The sequence below is a fragment of the Ciona intestinalis genome, chromosome 7 (assembly GCF_000224145.3).
Source record: "Ciona intestinalis chromosome 7, KH, whole genome shotgun sequence".
Classification (NCBI taxonomy): domain Eukaryota; kingdom Metazoa; phylum Chordata; class Ascidiacea; order Phlebobranchia; family Cionidae; genus Ciona; species Ciona intestinalis.
Window position 1 is genome coordinate 4,998,817 of NC_020172.2, and position 22,999 is coordinate 5,021,815.

The 22,999-nt window shown below is 34.7% G+C and overlaps 7 protein-coding genes across 9 annotated transcripts; 5 read left to right on the forward strand and 2 right to left on the reverse strand.

Annotated features, from left to right (window-relative positions):
- The first annotated feature begins 202 nt into the window (after positions 1 to 202).
- LOC100184697 (OTU domain-containing protein 3-like) lies at positions 203 to 4,700 on the forward strand. 2 transcript variants are annotated; one of them, XM_026835073.1, is made up of 8 exons: positions 203 to 411; positions 760 to 851; positions 1,136 to 1,284; positions 1,615 to 1,727; positions 1,981 to 2,100; positions 2,623 to 2,718; positions 2,992 to 3,174; positions 4,071 to 4,700. In XM_026835073.1, the coding sequence occupies exons 1-8, from the start codon at positions 337 to 339 to the stop codon at positions 4,218 to 4,220; spliced, it is 978 nt and encodes a 325-aa protein (XP_026690874.1). In that variant the 5' UTR covers positions 203 to 336; the 3' UTR covers positions 4,221 to 4,700. The 2 variants fall into 2 exon arrangements, with proteins under 2 accessions (XP_026690874.1, XP_026690875.1); XM_026835074.1 differs by having other exon boundaries at positions 2,623 to 2,709.
- On the reverse strand, positions 4,636 to 7,212 carry LOC108949611 (39S ribosomal protein L47, mitochondrial-like). Of its 2 annotated transcripts, none has more exons than XM_026835075.1 (6): positions 7,043 to 7,212; positions 6,601 to 6,801; positions 6,195 to 6,291; positions 5,678 to 5,771; positions 5,244 to 5,385; positions 4,636 to 4,928 (listed from the first exon to the last, which is right to left on the reverse strand). In XM_026835075.1, the coding sequence occupies exons 1-6, from the start codon at positions 7,114 to 7,116 to the stop codon at positions 4,697 to 4,699; spliced, it is 840 nt and encodes a 279-aa protein (XP_026690876.1). In that variant the 5' UTR covers positions 7,117 to 7,212; the 3' UTR covers positions 4,636 to 4,696. The 2 variants fall into 2 exon arrangements, with proteins under 2 accessions (XP_026690876.1, XP_018667993.2); XM_018812448.2 differs by having other exon boundaries at positions 6,601 to 6,798; positions 7,043 to 7,210.
- Positions 7,213 to 8,189: 977 nt separating this feature from the next.
- On the forward strand, positions 8,190 to 9,940 carry LOC100187092 (gametogenetin-binding protein 2). Its single transcript, XM_026835071.1, has one exon. It carries the CDS (start codon positions 8,228 to 8,230, stop codon positions 9,797 to 9,799), a length of 1,572 nt encoding a protein of 523 aa, XP_026690872.1. The 5' UTR covers positions 8,190 to 8,227; the 3' UTR covers positions 9,800 to 9,940.
- LOC100183946 (UBX domain-containing protein 10-like) lies at positions 9,894 to 11,297 on the forward strand. The gene is made up of 3 exons (XM_002128975.3): positions 9,894 to 10,052; positions 10,279 to 10,373; positions 10,562 to 11,297. The coding sequence occupies exons 1-3, from the start codon at positions 9,958 to 9,960 to the stop codon at positions 11,185 to 11,187; spliced, it is 816 nt and encodes a 271-aa protein (XP_002129011.1). The 5' UTR covers positions 9,894 to 9,957; the 3' UTR covers positions 11,188 to 11,297.
- A 352-nt stretch (positions 11,298 to 11,649) lies between these two features.
- LOC100176872 (NADH dehydrogenase [ubiquinone] 1 beta subcomplex subunit 5, mitochondrial) lies at positions 11,650 to 13,250 on the reverse strand. Its single transcript, XM_002128611.3, has 4 exons — positions 12,986 to 13,250; positions 12,641 to 12,772; positions 12,215 to 12,321; positions 11,650 to 11,843 (listed from the first exon to the last, which is right to left on the reverse strand). Exons 1-4 carry the CDS (start codon positions 13,166 to 13,168, stop codon positions 11,687 to 11,689), a joined length of 579 nt encoding a protein of 192 aa, XP_002128647.1. The 5' UTR covers positions 13,169 to 13,250; the 3' UTR covers positions 11,650 to 11,686.
- A 480-nt stretch (positions 13,251 to 13,730) lies between these two features.
- LOC100186319 (apoptosis-inducing factor 2) lies at positions 13,731 to 19,869 on the forward strand. Its single transcript, XM_002122995.5, has 9 exons — positions 13,731 to 14,373; positions 14,820 to 14,963; positions 15,210 to 15,342; positions 15,579 to 15,797; positions 16,220 to 16,328; positions 16,740 to 16,898; positions 17,644 to 17,744; positions 17,977 to 18,076; positions 18,540 to 19,869. Exons 1-9 carry the CDS (start codon positions 14,300 to 14,302, stop codon positions 18,695 to 18,697), a joined length of 1,197 nt encoding a protein of 398 aa, XP_002123031.2. The 5' UTR covers positions 13,731 to 14,299; the 3' UTR covers positions 18,698 to 19,869.
- Positions 19,870 to 20,232: 363 nt separating this feature from the next.
- Positions 20,233 to 22,830, forward strand: LOC100176112 (protein ABHD14B). The gene is made up of 2 exons (XM_002128827.4): positions 20,233 to 20,407; positions 21,235 to 22,830. Exons 1-2 carry the CDS (start codon positions 20,311 to 20,313, stop codon positions 21,942 to 21,944), a joined length of 807 nt encoding a protein of 268 aa, XP_002128863.1. The 5' UTR covers positions 20,233 to 20,310; the 3' UTR covers positions 21,945 to 22,830.
- Positions 22,831 to 22,999: the final 169 nt, after the last annotated feature.

Genomic DNA, 22,999 nt, shown 5'->3' on the forward strand with positions numbered 1-22,999 from the left:
GCTTCGACTCGATTTCTACATTGAACCAGCCCGGTGCCCATATCTTCCCAATGGCCCTTTTCTCCGGCCGTTTGATGGTAGACAAAAAATATTTTCAGAGTTAAATAACCGCCCGTGCTTTTTTCATTGTCCTACACACGAAGCGTTTGTCTCATTACAGCTTGGCTCTCTTGTACATTCTAGTGTGTTTCTATAGCCTAGTATCGCAGACCATGACGTCACAAATCTCGAGAAATGTCAACAGAGAGTGTATTGTGACGTATTGTGGCTCAATTCTAAAATTAACTCTGGAATGAAATATACAAAGGTAGCATTCAAGCTATCTATGGTTTAGTAATGTCAAACAGAAGTCGTAAAAATGAAGAACGAAGTATAAGAAAAGCTCATCAGAATAATAGAAAACACAAAGAGGTATTTTTAATAAATATTACGTAAACTGATTACTTTGTAAAGTTAAATTATTCGTAAAAGGTATGTTATATTCTGAAACTACTTATTTAACTGTGTGGCACTAATAGTTTAGGTACTAGTATAGAATCCTACGTTTACCTAAAGGTAAAGTGTCATATACAGCAATTATACGTTCATTGTTGTATGTAATGTATTGGGTAATGGGACAACGGGCTCAAACCCAGGATCCATTGATATACCTTAATTAAAAATCCTAATGTGCCCACCCATGTTTAAAACTGCATGAACCATCTGTACATTATTTCTGGCTTTAGTTTGAAACATTTTATTGAATATTTCCCACCACAGCTGTCTTACTTTGTTGATGATGAAAATTACGCCGGGTTTTCCAACCAACTTGCCACACTCGGTCTAACATTAAAAGATATTCCTGGAGATGGGTAAGAATGTATTTAAAAGATACTCTAATGTTTGGCACTCATTATGTTGTAATCACATGTTTTTGATCCCCAACTCTTAAAACTTGGTTAAAATGTAGCCTTAAACCTTATTGCCAATGGCCAAATGCCACTCCATTTTCTGTTCACCTTATTTGAGAGGTACTAGACAGTGGACAAAATAATACAACATTGCGCTTTTGGTCCACTTTCTGTGGCTAGTACATCCACACAGATCGTGCCTTCACATTAAAATTTCATTAAATGAAATTTTAATGTTTTTGTAGAAACTGTTTGTTCCGAGCTTTAGCCGACCAGCTGGAGGGAAATTCCCGTCGTCACCTTCACCACCGGGAGGAGACAGTGAGGTACATGGTGGAACATCGAGCTGACTTTGAGCCTTTTGTTGAAGATGATTGTTCCTTCAATGACCATGGTGAGTATATATTATGTGAGACATTGTGGGTGTATAACAATAGCCAAATCTGGGTGGGACAGGGCAGGCCAACCCTTTCATTTTGTGCACTGCACTAATCAGTAAACATTACAAGTTACAACCAATGATGAGTCCATGCGGTTGTTTCTATTGTTACAATCAGCAGACTTTATGGAGTTTTATTATATTGTCTACTGTGGCAAACAAAGTAATCCTACATCTAGTAAGTACTGGAGCAAAATGAAGTCCTCAGAACAGAATAGCTGCAACAATAACTGTATCATAATACCATAAACTGTATCATAATAACAAAATAAACCATACTTTCAGTTTATAAACTTCGCAAAGACGGCACATACGCTGGTAACGATGCAATCGTGGCATTCGCTCGAAATAATGGGGTGAATGTCGTCATTCATCAATTGAATGCTCCAATGTGGACGGTGGGTATTATGGTGTCATAGTATGTATTGTGATGTCACTATGTTTCATCATAAGAAATAAATAAAGATGGTAATTGCTGGCAAAATATGGTAAATATTGGTTCTATTCTATATGGGTTAGGTTCTACAGCGAGGTATTTCTTGGGACCTGGGATTTAGGAAAGAGTTGGCCCATTAGCCAGAATGGAAACTGTAATCATTTAAGTTTATGAGCTTGATTTAAACTAATTCATCATAACAACTGTATACACAGATAAACGGTAACGAACGTAGCAGACGTCAACTACATATTGCTTACCATAATGGAGATCATTATTCAAGTGTTCGTAAACTAACGGATGATACTGATGGTCCCACTAATATAAAGCTAACTGTGAGTCATAATGGTGTATTATGTTGGTGGTAATAATGTTCATATTAGCTGTGTTATGAGGTAATGGTGCAATGTACTGTGTGGTACCAACTACCAAGTGCTTGGTGATGTTAAATGTTTTGCAAAATTTGTAAGTCATGTCTGCTTATCCAAACACTACAATAGCTTCAGCAATCAACTGTGGGCATGGAAGTGGCAACCATGGATAAGTCACTCAGGTTTCCACCCATTAGGATATAAATGACCAAACCAACCAAAAGTCATGTCTGCTTATCCAAACACTGCAATAGCTTCAGCTTCTTGACTGTGGGCATGGGAGTGGCAACCATGAATAAATCACTTCAGTTCCCACCCGCGAAAATATAAATGACCAAAACAACCAAAAATCATGTCTGCTTATCCACACACTGCAATAGCTTCAGCAACCCAGCTGTGGGCATGGGAGTGGCAACCATGGTGACAATGCACATAGAAATGAACAAAAATAACAATACTATTTACCTCAATACACATCATATTCAGAGCAAACATGAAAACAAATCAACATCAGGAAGGAGAGAAAGTAAGAAAAAGGCAACTGCAAGCAAGAGAAGAACACCAACCACACAAGTTTGTAATGTAGTGTATGCAATGCAATGTGTTAACATGTATTTTGTATTGCAATAAAATGCCACTAATACAGCTTCTCACCCCACCTACTGACAGAGCTTCCAGCATTTCCAACCCCTAAGTGCTTGAGTTTGGTTTGTTTTAAGTTAATGCACAAATGCAGCTTCACCCCACTTATCAGTTTTGACTTGTTTTATTTTGTCAGTGTAACGTTACAATATAGATTATGATATCATGTTACTGTTTAAGTGTTTATGTGATAACAATCAGCCATTGTTACAGGATCCGAATATATCACAATGGGATTCCAACGTTAGTCCCGTTGATGATGATGAAAGTTACCAAGCGCAGTGGAATGATCACATTTGGGACCATAATGGGACCGGAACCCGAATATTTGGGAACGCAGGGACCAACGTACAAGCTACCACTAACAAGACAAATATTAGCCATCCACAAAAGAAGGTGATTCTTACATATATTATTAGTTATTAGCACAGTGAATGAAAATCTTGCCATTTAATTAGAGGGTACAGGGTTTAAAGCTCGATGCTGCTACCATTGTAGGCAAGTCACTTAATAATAATTGCTCTAACCCAGTGGTCACTAATGGACTGTCAAAATAAAAATTCCTCTAAAAGTAATCACTCACAAAGTAACACACTTGGTAACTCATAAGCTGACTTGAGGTGTATGAAACAGAACACCTGTCTTAAAATAAGTACCTATTATTAATTACACAATGTTTAAACAAAGTAATTCAGAATTCATTGTATTCCTGCATTTTGTGATCTCTGGTCCTGGCTCATTAATTTTATTTATATTCTCTCGTTACAAGTTTTCTCTGACTGAAATAATTTCACGTAAAAGTTAAATGAATTACTGATCTAAATATTTAATGAGGTTGGGGTTAAATAGGTAATAGAATCAATTCTTGTGCCTTCCTACTAAATAAGACAATCAATGCTTCAAGTTTACTCTGGCTGAGATCTTTTACACACTTAGGTTTTGGGACACCACCTGTTGTATAATACGTTTCTGTTTTAAAGAGAAATATAATTATATCCCTCTAGACTAGATACAATGTGGATTTGTAGCTACCACTATTGTGGGCATATGCAAATGTGTCCTACTGTCCTTAGGGAAGATAGTTTAGGGCAATTGTTCCAACTCGGTGATCACTAATGGGTTGTTACAAATTATCAGCCATACAGAAAAACAATCACAAACAAAGTTACACGTGGTACCTCGTAAGCCCGTGCAAGGTGTATGAAACACAACACCTGTGTTCACCGTCGCTGCTATGTAAGGATAAACAAGTAACATCCATCCAAACTAACCCAAACACTATCCCTCCCCAGGTAAGCAACAAACACAGGAAGGAACAAGCACGGAAAGAAAGGAAGAAGCGAAGCGACGAACGGAAGAAAAACTCTTCCAATCGCGCTTCACCGAGTGATTCGGATGATTCAAGTATTTTGGTCAAAAATATTGACATTCTGAAAATTTAACTCAAAATTTTTGTCTGTTTTGCTTAAAACTTACATTTGTGGGTTGAATGACCAGGTTGGGTCAGGTTTTTGATAGGTTGTTTTATTCATGATATACTTATGTGATAAAAGCATCACATATCATGATTTGTAATGGTATCATATTCATGATTTGTGATGTTATCAACAAAGTCAACACATAATGCCGTACCTTTAAAAGCAATTTAAAGGATTTTTTATTTAGTCAAATTTTAATTTGTAAGTTTCATTTTCATCATATGATTTTGTATCGTGTATTCATCACCTCACCTCATAATCTATATTTCTTATGAAACAGCCTGGTGGAAATAACCCACACACCCCAAAGTTCAATCTACGCTTAGTTACCCAACTACTTGATCTGGTCCCTCTCAACTAAACATAAACACCACTGTGACTCTTTCTTCCCAACATTGTTTATTTAATCATAATGCCCATTGTTGAAATACAATGCAAGATTAATATCGTTTATTTGGTCGTTTCCCCCAGTAAAACCTATCATCATGGTGTGGCAACAACACTGGTTTCTCGGGGTGAATTCCATACTTCCACGTTGTCTTAAACTTCTTCATCCACCACTTTGGCGGCTTCTTAGGTAAGTTTGGATTATTCGCACGGATCCGTCCCCATTTTAGTCCGATCCTGTAATAATAGCTTCCGTGCCTTTTCGCCCTCTTTTCCTCCATACGTCTGAAACAACATATATATTTTGTTGCATATAATTAAGGCTTAAACCAATCTATACAGTTCTTTGGTTTTGAGGTAATGTAATGGGCCATTTTAGATGTAAATTTTAGATCACTTGGTTTGCCATTGCTTTGCCACAACATTAAAACATTGTTGCTATTATAGTAAAAACGACTAGGAACAAGCAATGTTTTCAGTTGGCTAATGTGACTTTCCATAGGATTTACCCCATACAAAATACAGTCTGGTTATACAGTGTTGGGATAATGGGCCAACTGGACCTTGCTTTAAATCCCATATAGTATAGACCACACTTACAAATGCCATTCTTCCAATCTTCTATCAAACATTGCGATCTCCGCATGTTGATCCCCCTTCTTCTTACCAAGATGGGGAGGTAAAAGATGCTCCTTGTGTTCGTACCAATATGTTATTCCAAGCCCAGATTTTCTCCACTCACCTGCAAGAGGGGGTTATAGAATTACTTGTTCACTCCCCTAAATCATGGCAGTTTTGTAGAGTTACAACACTTGTGTCATATTGTGGTGAATTCATACCTGTCGTGCTTGCTTGTAAGTTACCAATTATGCAACTTTGTGGGCGATTACTTTTTGTGTTGTTAACAATTTGGGCAACCCATTATGGACCATCTCTTTATATGATCTCATTCATATAAGATGGCATAAAATACTTGTGTACTTTCAACACCTAAGTTGTATAACAAGCTCATTGAAACATGTTATCTTTCCAACCTGGTGTTTTGTTAGTTGACCCAGTAAGCAGCATGTTCTTTGCCGACTCCCTTTCATCGAAAACATCTCGTAAATTACTCATCGATTCTGCAACCTGGATGGTAATGGTTGAGGTTATAATTGTGTTACAACTGTAACATGGTATATCTCCATGCGTTTTGTTGGGTGGTGTTTTAAATAATAGCATGTGATGCATTTTTGACTCTGCATTACGCTCGTAATTGTTTTGCCCTTCATTAAACAGATGGCATTTTAAAACACCGTTTATTTAGAGCAGGTTCTACAGTATTCTGGGCCAGCACTAGCAACAGGGCACATTAGTAGTTTAGTAATATTTGATAAAACAATAGTGATTTTCATTTGTATCTTACAATCATATCACACTAATGCATTATACCACAAGTTTTAAATGAAAAGCAATTGCACTATAACACTTTTAATTAGAACAGATGGAATGGGATCCTATTTTTATATCATCAATAACATTAAATATCAGAATACAGTAAAGCATATCTACTTTTTCAAGTCTATCAGGTCCTGGCATTGGTTCATCTTCGTTTTTACAATAAAGTTCCAATGTTTGCAGCATGTTTCTTTCTTTTAACAGGACAAACCTGAATGGATTAAAAAAATATTTGATTTTGACAGTTTTTTTATCATAATTGAATTCCTTTTACCAACAACTGTTAAGCTTTTCTATTAAAGGAAAGTATGTATTAATGAACCTACTCCTTTTATTAGGCATTGGTACTTGTTTCACATTGTAATAAACCTAATTGGTTTTCTATATACATTACCTTATGCCATTTAAATTAAATTTATTGCATGCCTATTAAATCTCTGGTCTTAAAAAATCAGTCCTATTGTTATATTACGTAAACTCGTTTTTGCTTCAAACTCCCCCATCTGTATATAACTCTTACCAAAGTTTATGCAAATCTTCAGTGCTTTTTAATCTAAGAAGATCTCGGGACCAACTTGATCCAGATTTGATTTCTCGGATCCCAAAATTCTTTGGATCGTCAAAAAACTCCTCAAGTCCATATTGACGATTAGAAGTATGTATTTGTTTGGGTGGTTGTGTTATCAAGGGGATAAGATTCCTTTCAGTTAAAAGGGATCTGCTTTCATAGAAAAATGTTAATTTTATGTTGACAATGTAAGAGTTATCACCTTTATAATTATGAGTGTGCTTTGTAAGGATTTTTTTACTATGGGAAAATATGTCGCATATGCTGAACAAGATTACGAGGTGCGACATATCGTGTCTTAATATTATTTACATAAGGAGGGGCATATATACTTTGCGCTCACATATACCATATACGTTAGGTCGTGAACAATTTACGTAACGAACATTTTTACCTCGTAAACGAAGGTTTGGATATAAATTCAGTTGATATTCTCAGCATACACCTGCAATACTTGGCAACAGCCATGTTTCTACCTAAAACTATTTAAGACATCGAAGATAATTGAACTTAACTACACATGCGTTGTTGTTGTTTAAAATTTGTTTTTTTCTAAGGGAAATCCCCTGCCGTATGGTCCCAATTTTTATAGCCGAACTCGAATTACTGCAGAAAATAAATACCAACTTTGATTTAAAATTGTAAAAAGCAATATATGTAAGGTAAATTGTATTACATGTCAAATTTTATAAAATTTGCAAAGTTGTTGTTGTAAATAAGTTTGTAATTTTAAACTTTTCTTATATACATACTTTAGAACAAATTTGTTGTCGAAATGACTATTTCAAAATGTTACGGAAATATTCCTATTTAACTGAAATGCAGCATACTGTGGTTCTTTGTTGTTTTTAAATACTAAATAAGTTACACGCTTAAAACTGTTAGCACGTTTACATTGACACAAAACGTTTAATAATTTTTTTTTAACCAAAACTGTAAATCGTTTGGCGAATTAGCCGTTTCCTTTTAACACTAAACAGCAGTTTGTCCGATAAATAAACATTGAAATCACTTGTGCTCTGCATATATTACACGATAACATGAATACACGTAAGTTGATGTATTTTTAGTACGTGACATATTAAGAAATTTCACCAATACCGTTGGTACTTAAGATGTTTTTCTTTTTGTAAAGTTTAAATAATAATAATTGCATTAGTTACATTTTACATAACAGCTGTTTCACCACGCGCTGATGCAGCGGTTTTATGTCTACGAATCTACGATGATATAAATAGGTGCACAGACGTAACCGCGGACATATGTGCCGTTATATTTAGATTACTTAGTTAAAATATTACTTTTAAATTTCTTTTAATAAATGCGCGATACAATATGCGCCGGATATCCGCCGTGTCCCACGCGTCGACGCGTGTTCCGATTAGTTGCCTTACTTATGAAATGTTGTAAATACTCAGTTTTTCTCAATCTTGACTGTGTGTTTGATTATAGTATGGAATCATGATTTTACTGATATGATGGAAATTATTCTAATTAAAGTTCATATATGTTTGTCTTACAATGTTTGTTACCTGTTGTTTTAGGTTGACCATATAATGTTTGTAGCTTAAAATACAACATGAGCCAGGTTGAAACTTTTGGGTTTGATAAAGCCAGGTTGGTTGGGGTTTATAACAAGGATGAATGTGATGTGTTGGCACCAATGCAACTCCCCCTGTATGTGGATGAGACACTCATGATGGTCGTGCAGTTTGAGGACCAAGTGTCAAAGAAGTGGTCAGCTGTTCATTCGTCCAAGCGAGAATACAACGAGTTTCTCAGGAAATATAATTCATTAGATGTCACGCAACTTAACGAGTCATGCGGCATCAACGAACGAGATTTATTTGTGTCTCTACCTCAGCTTGTGTCTTGTGTAGGTTGCAGACGAGCGGTCGAAAATTTGTTTCAACAGGTTCAAAAAAGCGACAACTCTGTTTACGAGTCGATTAGAGTGACATCGAGTGGTTGGTTGGATATTTCGCCCTCGTTCAAGAACAATCCGAAAAAGCTATATCATTTATTCCACTGTGTGCGACCAAAACTGAAATTATTTTTGGAAAGTTTACGAAAGAAGAATAAAAGATGTTTATTCCATTCATTAAAGCTGCAGAAGTCGACTGATTTTTCGATTGAAAACAAACCTAACCTACCAAAGTGGTGCAATTGTTCAGTAATTGATGTTTGGGACCAGATGTGCCAAGAATGCCGGGAAGAAATTACGATGATAGATTGTGCGGGATTCATTGAAACTATGAACCAATACTTGAAGAAGCATCGTTTCTGCACTGAATGTAAAGCAAAGGTTCACAGAGCGTTTCAAATTCTAACTGGCGAGGTGGATTATAGAAAGGAACCCGGGTTCTCCTCTGCTATTTATCAAGGTTTAAAAACCTGCAATGCAACGACTACTAGTGATGATTCATCAACTGAAAGCAAGCATATTCATGTGTGTTGTGATCGTTCATATATTGTGCATATGTTGATGCAAGCCAACGCTGAAATGGAAGGTGGAAGGAAAGAAAGGCACGCTAAGACCACGGATATAGCACAAGAAGAAGTTTGTACCTGTATTGCTCTATATCTGCATCAGAGGTTGCATAGACTGTGGCATCAGAAGTTAACACATGAGCAGACATGGCTTACTTTGTTTTACCTTGGTATTGAAGCATGTTGGCAGAACTTTGAAATGGCTGTGCAAGATAAGATCGGTATCGGACGTATGGAAGCTCTGTGTGAAGAACTGGAGATGGAGGAGAAAGTGAAAGAAAGCAAGCTTGAAAAGAAGAGAATGAAGAGGAAAAGGCAGAAGAAGAAAAAAGAGAATAAACCAAGTGATTGTGTTGCAGTTAGTGAAGAAGTTTGTAGAGTAGAGCACGGGAATGTCGTGAAGAAATGTGCAGAGCATGGGAGTGGAGAATCACTTGCAACATTCCATTCATGCTTGTTGGATATGCTGGAAGATGACGAAAGTTGTGAATGTTCACAAAATGGGACTTCCGATAATGAAAGCCCTCCGGAACTAACACAAGAAGAAATAGAAGAGTTTGAACGAAATCGAACGGAGATTGAAGCGGAAAGATTTCGGCTAAGAGAAAGATTTCGACAAGACTTTCAAAAATTTGTTGGTGCCGCTAATAACGAACAATAATTTGACATTTTGTAATTTAAAATATTCTGTGCTTTTAAGTTTTTTGGGGGTTTAGTTTAATTGTTACTAATCCATATTGCAAAGTGCGTGTAGTAATAAGTTCACCAATTTCATGCTAACCCATAAGTTAATCCCGTTAGATTTTGTTTGAACCTGTGATGCATAGACCTGTTAGGCCCAAGTCAGCGAAAGGTAAAACACGACCGACAAGATTTTCAACAACAAGAAGTAATGAAGCAAGTACAAGCACTAAGTAAGTTTAAATGATTCCTGATTTACACAGTGCTGATTGGGTTTAACTGACGTTTAGAAACTGATTTTCCAGCTTATTAAAAATTAATCTTCCGGCATTTTGTGTGCCAAAAATATTTTAGTTTAATTCGAATGGTTTATAATTGTGTTGTTTTTCCAGTTCAGTTGTCTTACTATTTTTACTCTGTCTAATGACGTTTAATTATTACTTTTTAATTATACCACAGCATATCGAGGACACAACGAACCAATCAACACCATGTTCCCAATGCAACTGAAACACATGATAGGAACAGCATAATAACAAAAAGAATAAGCAATGGTGAGTTTTGTGTGTGTATGTTGTGGTGTATTATTGCTATTCATTGATTTAGGTTAGTTGTATGTGTGTGTATTTTATTGATAAATTTTTGTATATGATTGATAAATAATAAGTATTGGAAATTTACCGAAAAATTTTTGTATTTCTTGCGAGAAACAGACAGTTTCTAATATTACAATAAATTATAGCTGAGAAATTGACACCGTCCCCTCAATTCCCGGACATTACACGCCCCCCTTCATCACTTTCAAAATACCGGATCCTGCCGGGGATTACCCCAACCCCCCCTGTAGATAGGGGTGAGGGGAATTCCCCCCAAGACAATGATGTCGATTGGTTAACAGAGCAAGCACAGCAACTTCTGCTCGACAGCGCACTGCAGAGACAGGCGAATCCGAAATCGCCGCTCACAACAACGAAACGTGCTGCAGTCGTGAACACAAGTGTCGACAATAAAAGGAAAAAGGTTTATCCAACGCAATCCGTGTTCTCTCATTCGAGTAAACAAGTTGTAAAACGTCCTCCAAAACCAAAACCTCCTAAAGAACCATCCGCAAATGAAGATCGTTTACTTCTTGCTCTAAAACTTCCCGATGGCACACGTGTGCAAAGGTACTTCCGCCCATCTAACAACATCCATGAAGTGTTGGCTTATGCACAAATCCAATATCCTGTGCTACAAATGTCAGTGTGTGATATATGTAGAATGGACAGTATACCGAAAAAGATCATAACACAATATTCAAAATCACTACATGAACTTGGGATTCAAAATAGAACTGTTTTGTATATAGAAGAGAAAGAAGATTATTAAAGTATTCAATTAGTTGGTTGCTTTTAGTTTAAGCAAGTATGCCAGTGCTTTTTAGATTATACACCACTGTGCTTTAAGTTTTATAATAAAAACTATATTTTAATATTATATACCTTTGTGGCAGAATCAGTTGTTTTTTTGTCCATTATGCTTCTATTCTGTATGGGTGAGGCTCTCAAGGACCTGGGATTTAGGTCAGATTTGGCCCATTTACCAAAAGCTACAGTGCTTTTAGTTCATTTGTTGAGGTCACAAATGTTACAACTTACTGATCCTCACATAGGGCAATAACAGTCGTTATAATAACACAGGTGTTTTTTATACACCTTGTGGGCTTGGCCCACTGAAGAGTTGTGTGGTTTTTGCGGGAAGTTTTCAGCACTGATTGCAGACACTTCATCAGGTGAACCTAATTTATGTCTGCCTTACATTTTGTATTCCTTTCCATCGAACCACTCCAAATCAAGAAAACATAATTTATTCAAATGTCAGATGAAACTTAAAACTTTTTATCGGGATTATCTTTGAAGTTGTGAGCTTCAGCGAAGTCGTCCAAATCATCAACCATAAACCTGGGTAAAGAAGGATCCTTGTGGAGAGGGAAAGCTCCCATGCCTTCAAGTGCTTGCAGGGTTTCCACTTGGTTGATAAGTCTCCTATGAACAGGTTAGTGGGTGTTACTTGTTATAAATTTGTTTGAAATAGAACGCCCGTATTATAAAACTGTCGATTTCCTGCCACGCGAGGATAAATTAGCCACATTTATTCATTCTATCTTCTAGGTTGCGGCCAGAAATTGAGGCATATTACACTGGTTTACAATGCATTTTGACTATTGTAAATATTGGATTATCAGTTTTATCAACTTCATTGTTTATGTCTGCATTTACTATAATAGGTTATCGGCATTTTGACTGTTACAGTAAATAGGCTAATAGCTTAAATTGGTTCTATTACGTATGTTTGACATTTGGGTTGTCAAAAAAAGGTATTTAAATCCATGTATAAAGGTGGAAACAGTAAATACCGCTGTCTTTCTATTCTTTGGTTACGTTCAATGATGTAGATCTCTTTGTAATAACTAATCTTGGGATTTTCCATCACATACTTGGCAAGGAATCTTGATATTGGGTGCTGGAAGTAATATGTAATACATAAGAAAAGACTATTACACAGAAATGTGTTACTTTTGAAAGTCTGAAAACCCATAGTCCATAACCCGTGCCATTGTAGGACTTTGACTATAAAGTATACACCAATGAGAAAAAGTTTTAACAGCTTTAAAAATAGAGGGGCAGCCAACAGGACATAACATAAATAATTTAACCAGATAATTAAATTATATTACTATAATAGGAACATGGGCACGGTCTATATTTAGTCCATGCTCGTGTAAGTCTTGTTATAATTCATGAGTTGCCCCGGGGCAAGAATAAATTATTGCTATTCCTACTTTATAGTATTCATATTCCTCTGGTTCATATAACTCAGGGTCATGGTCACATAGAACAGCATCACCCACAAATAAGTTGCTGTAGAGAATTATTGCAGCTGCTGGAATCGCTCCGATCAGGAAGTATTGAAACTAAATGATTAGAAATGTAAGGTTATATATCAGAATAATCATAACATTTCATTCTACTTGGATGTAGAGTCTAGTAGAGCATTTTTAATCCATGTTTAACTTTGCAGGTCCGGCTATTTAATATTATTGTAATGATCCATTATCTATACGCAAAACCAGTTTTAGAAAAGTAAATTGGTTAATAAACTAACTACACCACCCTTCCATATTTACCACTAGTTTCTTGAAGTACTCGTGTTGCGATCCAAGAATCATCCTGTATCTCAACATCCTGGGTCCTCCTGATCCCCATCTCACGATCATCTTTACCCCATCACTTCGTGGTATGGGTTTTAAGCCAACCAACCTCATGGATAGGGGACGTGATGATGATAAAACACAACGAAGTAACGACATATCGATTGTTGAACCCAAAAAAAGCGCCAAAACTAGCGCATTGTATGCCAGCACCTGTAGTTAATAATGCTTTTTAGAATATAAGCAATCTTTTAAACTACAGAAACATGTGTTAAAAAAATAATGTAAACATATTTGCGAAATTTTTAAGTCGGTCGACGGCAGGTTAATACTGTAGTCTTATAGCCAACACATTATAGTACTTATTGCGTTTTTTTATAGGTGGAAATGCAACATAATCCATAAAATATCAACCGGTGTAAATTCGTTTTACGCATGACCTCTGACCTCAGGTGAAAACTGCGGTGTTGCCGTTCAGGGAAGTTGTATCTACGTGATTTTATGAATTGGGCACGCAAGTAAAAGTTCTTTTTAGTTCAACAAAAATAATGTGCTGTAATTCAAAATAAAAAAAGTATGTCTATAAACCAAACGTATATAACGTTTATTTACCTAAATTTGTAAAAAATATATTAGCTCATGTGAAAAAACAATAGCTTATAAAGGGGGTTCTCCCTTTATAGAGCATTCTTTTTTGCGATCACAATAGAGATCTTATTTAACAAAAACATTACGCCATTATTGATCACCGTAGAATAACGTGTACATCGCTTACATCATTTATAATATCGGTATGCATTTAAATAGGGCGTTGTTCAACAAGAAATCGGCAAGAATTCTTGTCAGATGTGTTTCTATGGCTGGCACCAATAACTCAATCAACTGGATTCGTCCAAGAGTTGGACCGAAAGCTGTTTTACTTCGATACGATAAAGCTGTTCAAGCTAAAGTGTTGTTTGTGGAAGATAAGAAAATAAGATCGATAAAGGACAAGAAATAACTGTAAATGTGCCAAAACCATTTGAATTTGGTGTAACTTATGGAAAACTGTGGAAATGCAAAAAAACTACATAAAAATGTTCGCATATTTTATGAACTGTGTTTTTCATTATTAATGTGACGTGTAAAATGTTTAAAAAATTTTCTCAATGTCATGTTTTCCATAAACTTTTACTATTAAGTATATGATCTCTCCTTTCAAATGCTGCAAACATATTATTATTGTTTATTTTCACTTTTTCTTATAACTGATTGTTGTTCATTTTTTACAGTTATCTTCGTAGATACAAAATGTCAAAGTATTTAGGTTATGCGTTGGCTGGTGGAGCCGTGGTTTATGGCTACAAATATTTTGCCGACCGCAGGTAAATTGATTAAATACTTTGCTTTCCATTTAACTTTGCATGAGTTATTTAGCTTTTACTACATCATGAATTAAAACAAATTGATTTTTAAAGTCATTTTTCTTATACATTTAATATTTTTCTTTCATAACTTGACAGTTCCATAAATTAACTGAAGTGTTATAGGTCCCTTTAATTAGTCCAGTTCGCTATGTCCGCACTATTCAATACATAGTGGACATAGCGGACATACACTAATTAAAGGGACTGAAGTGTTATTTGTGCTAACCAATATGAAACAACAAATCTTACAAATGCCAACCTTTTATTAGATTAATCACTAGTAAAAAGGGACATTAACGTTTGTACAGACTTCTATACTTAATTTGCTTATAATGCATTTACTAACGAATAGCATCTGGGCACCTCTTTAGTTCAATCAAGTTTAACAAATTATTCTTCTCCAGCAAAGTATTATCACCCGACCAGCAGATAGTGATAGTGGGTGGAGGGTATGGAGGGATACGAGTGGCTAAGAACCTTAAGGGGCGTGGTAATTTCACACTGATTGATCCTAAAGGTTCTATGCATCATAACATGGCAGCATTAAGGTGAGTGAATATTTGTGTTGTTGAAAGACAGACAAGTCAAAAACAAGTGCGAGTACTTACATTCGTACTTAGAAAAAAAAAGGTTGAAAATACAAGTATAATGAATTCATAATTGTTGGGGTCCACTGATTATTGCCAGTTTAGTATTTAAAATAAAATTAATTTCCAGTAAAAAGGAATGAAAAATCGCTTGCATCAAAAATATGTTTTTTACATTCTGTACTAAATTGTTCAATTTGTTAACAGAGCTGCAGTTGAGTCTGGGTTCGCAAATAAAACTTTCATTCCGTACAAACCAATATTTGGTGAACACTTTGTGCAGGGGAGGGTTACGTCAATCGACACTGATAACAAGAATGTGACAATTGACAGCAGAATGGTACGTCCTCTTATTTACTTGGAAATAATCTTCAAAATGCATTTATGACTAATGTTTTACAGTTTGCAAACAAATGTTGTTTATTTCATTACATTGTTTTAAACTTTAAATTGTTTTTTGTCATGTTAAAAAAAGAGTTTGGGAATTTACATGCCCCCGTCCACACTGTTATTAAGTATTTTACCCTGTGTAGTTTTATTCCAAGTTTTTTTAACTGTTAAGTTTCCGAATCACAGGCTCCGATCCCATATACCCAACTTGTCATCGCAACTGGGACTACGGGACCATTTCCTGGTAAATGCCGGCATGACTTATCCACCAAGCAGTTACAAGATCTCTATGAGAATTTAGCCACGGAGGTGAAATCTGCGTCGAACATCGTGATCGTGGGCGGGGGCGCTGTGGGGGTGGAGATGGCTGGAGAAATTGTTGGAGACTACCCTGGGACTAAAAAGGTTTCAACCAGTGTGGAGTTAACAATAATTAATGTCTGGTTATAGTCGTGTTAATTTAATTCTTTGCATGACTGAGAAATCCATGTTGATTTTAGAATAATTTGCACATATTTACATTTTACAATAATGAAGATCTGGTTATGGTATAGCGTATAGTCACGTCAATGAGCATGAGGGTGACAACTGACAAGTGACAACCATTGATTTTAACTTATATTTTTATATAAACCATTGCTCACATTGTAGGTTTAGCAACTTTGTGGATAAAACCACAGCAATAATTTTAACTATATAAGTTATTGGTACGGGTAAAGAATCCTTACATAATATCAAAACAAAAAACAGAGACCAAAAATAGCTCATGGTTATAAGGATAAGTAGCTACTGGTTAGCATATGTAATCTTATCAATGATATTTGTAGGTGACTGTGGTCCACAACTCCGATGTTTTGATCAGTCCAAAGCTTTCACAAAAAGCTCAAGATATGATAAAAGACAAACTGGATGAAAAAAAAATTGAGCGAGTGTTGGGTGAGGATTGATTGTGCAAATGCGTGTGGTTGCTTGAATGCAACATATTTATCCTTACATGACGGCGTGTCTTGCCCAACCAAGGACACATACGCCAACAATGGTAGCAGCGTAAAGCGTCAACATGATAATCTGGCTACACAGACAAATGCACTAACCCCTTCCCCCATAGTTCATTCCATTGTATAGTAGGGTGGGGGAAGATGGGACACCTTATTATTCTATTTACTAGTCACATTTGGTAGTAAACAAAGAAAATTAAAGTATAATTCCGTATCCTTGCGACTTCCAAAGACCGTTGTTAATTGTATAAAACACAATCAGGATATTTAGATATTCTGGCACTAAATGTGTCCCATCTTCCCCCACCTTACTGTATCATCCATTTTACTAACATGATTTCTTTTCCAGGTGAAAAGGTGACCAACCTGGGCAATCTTCCCGTCAACAAAACATCTGAAGGACTGGAGGTTGAATTATCCTCCGGGAAGAAACTCGATGCTGATCTTGTGATCCCATGTTTTGGATCATCCAATATTACGGATGCTTATGCTACTTCTCCATCATTGTGTGAGTGAGATGTATCATATATGAGAAAGCCCTATGTCATATTATATCACATATGAGATATATCATATTCATAATAATGCAAGGTCAAATATGTCTTGTGTGAATAAGGCTTTAGTGTATGCTGTTCAAATGTTATTGAAATAAAAAACGCATGTTATTGGGCATTAGTTACCGACAAATTTCTGGTGTCAGCACACTCTCCTAAAATGTCACGGTGAGTATTTGCGGGCATTGCGGCACATATACTTTAATGCAAACTTTGATAAAGCACAGTGAAATATGAACCCTTTTTTTGTGCATACCCATATAACAAGATTATTGACCACATTTTTCAACCTATTTTAATTCATGTTTAACTCTGGCTTATCTTACTGTCCATTATCCTTGGTTAAGCAACCAACCAAACTCAAATATTTAAGCAAACATTGGTATTGGGCAACAATGGTTTAATATTATGCATGTTGTGTTATACAAAGAGTGAACAGTTTAGTTTTGGACCTCAGATTTATAGTTGTAGAATAATAATAAAATAAAATTGCCACCTCAAAAAGAAATATACATTTTGTTAGCTTGTTTGTAATTAGGCTTACCTTCACTTTAAGGCCAAATTAGCGTGTTCGAAAAATATATACGCAAAAACTTGATATAAGTTTTAATTTTGGTTACCTTTTAAACTTATTAAATTAAAATTTTTAAATTGTTCTTTTCTCTCATAGAAATAATATTAATTCTTTTAAATTTTCAGCAAAGTCAATGAACCAGAAAGGTCAACTAAAGGTGAACGAATATTTGCAAGTAGAAGGTGTTAACGATGTCTTTGCTATTGGAGATGCAAATGATTTCGATGTAAGAACATAATTTGTATTTATTTCTTTGAATATAAGAATAAAATATTACTTTTACTTGTTTGTAAGGAGACTTTAGTTTGCTTGGAATAAAATTTGTTTATTTTGTGGCCAAAGATTAGTTTATAAATAAAATATTAAACCTGAAATTTGACAGCAATAGTAGCAGAACACACTAATTTAAATAAATGAAACGGTGGGTATTTCAAGTTGATATATATTTATACTTACAGGTTGTTAAGCTTGCTTTGGAGGCTCAAGCACAAGGAAGTCATACTTATGAAAATCTGATCAACATTGGAAAAGGAAAACCACTAACCCCTTACAAACCAGGTATTTATTACGGTTGTCAGAACATTTACTTACAAAGTTAGATGAGGGGAATTACGGAATTTTAAAAGTAGGTACAGTGACACGGGTTCGCGACCCCCCCCCCCTCTTTTAAACCCCCCCCCATTACTTTTTTTTTCTGGCTGTGCCACTGAGTAGGTATAAGGTGTATGACCTAGAACACTTGTTGTATGTCTTGAATTCCATAAATGGTGTATGAACAAAATATTAACGGTATTTAAACAAAGTATGAATTACTTATAAGCTTCCACACACATTTTATCTTGGGTGAACTTTAACTTTTTAAATTAGTTTATTTGTGTTAAGGTTTGTTATGTAATGTTTTCATGTTTTTATTCAAATTCCATACATGTTTTAGCCAAAAAATCCTTTTACATTTAAAATGAGTTGAATTAATGTGTCTTAATGTTATGTCATGTTTTCATATTTTAAATTCAAATTTTAGATGCCTTTATGATGGCAATCCCAATTGGGCGTGACGGTGGTGTTTGCGTCCGCGGCAACAGCGTGATGGGAGATTTCATGGCAAAAATGATCAAAGGAAAGGATGTGTTTGTGAAAATCATGTGGAAAGAAATGGAGCAACCTGTGCCGAAAAATTAAATGAATCTTGTCTTGAATTTTTAAAATAGGTATTAATTCTTTTACCTCAAAAAATGGTTTATTGGATAATAGATACTAAAAAGTTAAAAATAGTACATGAATCTTTAATCAGTATATAATATTCAAGAATATCCGAATTCAGCAAGAATTTCCAAATATTATTTCACAACATTTCAATTCTGTTTCTCCCAAACAATTTATAATGTTAAGTTATTGTATTAATGTTGTACCTGAAAGTAGAATACCTAAAAAGTTAAAAAAGTAACATAGGAATCTTTAATCAGTATATAATATACAAGAACTTCCAAATTCAGCATACTTCCTTTACAACATTTCAATTCTTTTCCTACCAAGCAAATTATGATATTATTGTTGTACCTGAAATTTTTAAGTATAGAATACCTAAAAAGTTAACAAAAAATAGTATAAGAACATATAATCAGTATGTGATATTCAAGAATTTCCAAATTTAGCATAATTGTTTTAAACATTTTGATTCTGTTTTTACCAAATCTTTTGTAATGTTAAGTTGTGCTGCAAAATTGGTAGACCTATTTCTGTGAATTGTAACTAATTAAATTTGTATTTCTGTTCCGACAAATCCTTTTATTTTTTAAGTAAATAACCAAAATAATTTTTAAATTACCTTTTTTATTGGGCATACATAAAGACGAAATTTTAAAAAAGCAAAAGTTTGACTATTAAAGTTTCTGTAAATAGCATAATTATATCAAGCACCCTTATAACCATAGTGTAGTGGCTTAATCCTGTGTTGTACCAATTATAAGCATGTTGAAGATACAGCAATTTTGAATGCACTAGTTTTTCATACCTCCAATAGTGTTGCAATTTCAACATGTTTTCTAATTTTGTTTCAATAATCTTAACTATGTGTGTTTTTGTTGCCTTACAAAATTCCTGTACAAGCTACTAGGCTTTTTTTTACAAATCGGCAAAACCAGTTTTATTTTAAAGCATTTTTGTGTTGTTTTTTAAACTTCTGGCCAATGTTCGTTAATCAAAATTTCACTTCTACTTTGCCTTTTGTGTAAATTTTAGTGTTTGAAAAGTTTCAAAATTTGTCCCCGTCTTAACCTACACATGTTGCACCAAATACTTATCAGGGTACAAAATATTCGTGGATGAAATGCATTAAAGTGGGTGAAAAAAAATAATTTGTGTGCTTTTTTAACAGTCACAGTATCCAAGAGAATGTGTAAAAGTGTTTATGGTGTAAAAGATAGAAAACAAAATAACTGCAAGAATATTACAAAATAACTGCAAAGCTTTGGTAAGGGTGAGTGTATAAAAGATATAAATATAAATAGCTATTATATAGTAATTAAACTTGCTAAGAAGTTAATTCTGTCACAGTCAGAGAGTTACAATAGCATTAAAACAATGATATGTAAATTACAGATTAGTTGATTTATTTCAAGTGATATGTATTATTTTTAAATGTATCTAAAGATTTATACTTAGAGGTTTAAAGGTAAGTTTACTTAGAACTAATCAACTGTCACTTGTCAGTGTTTCAGATTGACACATAAACACCCTAACCCCTTACTGTTAAAGTTTCAAAACATTTAATCGCGTGTGTTTGTTTTGATAAAATGACTCGCCGATTGATATTTATCGCTGCTATTCTCTTCGTGGCAAGTTTGTTTCTGATTATTTCGTTCTATCCAGATTGGAACACAGAAGAAAGAGGTATGTTGTGTGTATTAGCTGATCATGTATATATAGTAACGTATCTTTTTACACGAAAAATAGGGATACAGAATTATATTATTGACTTTTAATTACGAATTTGCCGAACTAATTACCCTGTTATATTTTGTGTTCCGTTCATCTTAAATGCACTATTTTTGCTTGCAAACTAAAAAGATACCATGTTAAAAGTAAATAGGTGTAGGAATTAGATTATATGCAATACAAGTTTTTTTTCTATAACTCCTTATATAAAGGCTTGTATTAACTATTATTATTGCTCCATCTAGCTTTAACTTTTAATATATGATTGGTGTGGGTTTGTTAACACTAATAATAAACGACCAACATGTTGTTTTGCTGTGAACTAAGTTGTGTAAAGCTAATAATTCATATAAAGGATTTTTTGGACTGTTTTTTTTTTTAATCGGTGCCAACTCTTGTTTTGTAAAAGTCTAAAACCAAGCTCGGAGTATGCAATGCATTATGCCTAAATGGAGCTGTATTATATACAAACTAGATAAACATTACATGCTGTTCTAAATGGTTGGATGTTGTAACATGGCCGGTTTATTTAGTCTGTGTTGTATTAACCATATTTGATCAGCCAGTAAGAGTTTTATATGTTAGTTAGGCTTTATTTTATTGGTTTTCGTTCTATAGGCTATTATTTAAAATTATAAACAATATCATTTATATCATGTGCTACATAAATAGTGAAGTCCCGAGCTAGATATATGGTTTGAACTGTAGGCTAATGCTTATTAAAAAAGTTACATATGTGTAGTATAGTGCGCAGATATTCTCAATTATTTATTTTGTGTCAGAACCATATTTTGGTGAAGATAAAAGCAGGGGAGGAAGAAAGAATCCCAATGTGTTGGAATTTGTAAAGGAACAAAATGTTGATGATCAAAGATCTGAATCACTTAAACGAATTGGATTTGCAGAGAAATATGTCACTGTTGGGGGTGCAAATGTTTATGCTGTTTTCCCTGAATTAAAAGGAAAAGTCTTGCTTTCAGTTCTGCTTCTGCACGGTGCTGCGTTTTCATCAGAAACTTGGCAAAGAATCGGAACGCTTCAATTTTTATTGAAACAAAACTATTTCCCTATTGCTGTTGATTTACCTGGGCTTGGGAAATCTTCTAAAACTCCCATAACCGACAGAAATGGGTTTTTGAGCAGTTTAATAAAGACTCTTGGAATTGAAAAACCTGTTGTTATCAGCCCATCTATGAGTGGCAGATATTCCATCCCGCATTTCATATTACACCCTAATGAATTGAGCGGTTACGTCCCAATTGCCCCCGTGATGGATTCTACATTTTCCGATCAAGATTTCAAAAAATCAAATGTTTCAACTCTGATCATCTATGGTGAGAACGACGTTGGCACGTTGGAGAAAAACAAAGTTTTGTCAGCAATTCCAAACAGTAGAGTTGTGATGATACCAAAAGCAGGGCACCCATGTTATCTAGATGATACACCTTTGTTTCATAAAACTCTGCTTGATTTTCTAAGGTCATTGAAGTAAAACTTGCATTAAAGACTTGAGGTTATTTATTTAAGTTGATTTCTTCAAATGTAGAGACAAATGTGATGGAATGAGATGTCAGATTTAACTGTTGATTAACAGTACTGCATGGAAAACACAGCACCTTGTTATTCAACCGACTAAGCAAGAGGTCTTTGAACTTAAGCTAAATCAGAACCTTTCAGAGCATGTACATTTCATAAGGGTTATACAAATTAGAAACAACTTAATCTATAACTAAACATTTTTCACGAGTAAAAAGCTGAGTGCTGTTTTGTATGTCTTACCAAAGGGTGCGTTTCCAAAGGTTTAGGACCCATTAAATATTGCTCATATAAGTTACTATTTCAATATTTTTTGTAAGTAGTGAATGGATTGTATTATACTTCTACATTATGTAGTAATACACTCTATGTTCAAGCAGTCATATCTTCTATGTATTCACATATTGCTTTTTCGTGTTTGCAACCTATTTTTGTTCTACATTTTGTTTAACCTATGTGTTGGGTGTTTATACAAATGAACAGAGCTTCCCAATGTATGTGTTAAGTTAGTTGCACAATATGTAACATTTATCGCATAGTTATCATACAACCACACGACACTTATCTGTAACCTGACGGTCTCTATTTTTTTGTTACTTATTGAGCACGCATTGGTATTGATGTTTACACATACACACATAGACACATACATACATAATATACCTATTTAATATTTCTACACAACCACTTGCTCTTATATCATTTTGCATGCCTTTATGTTGTTTAATTTATCCGACCGCCAGGTGGGGTTAAAGAGCGTAGTAAAACTTTAATGTTTTCTTCATTATCATGACTTGATGTGCACTGTTTGAATTTCAATTAAAAATCGAAAGATATGTTCAGGATTTTGGTTTTAGCTTGAACTTAATACTTAGGTCTGTCTTTAAAACTTGCACCATCAATGCTGAAAGATAGTGTTGGTGGTGACAGTTACAAAAAAGATATCCCTTTTAACATATGTGCCCATATTTAATATTTATTACCTTTGTATGCAACTATGCAAGGTGTTTA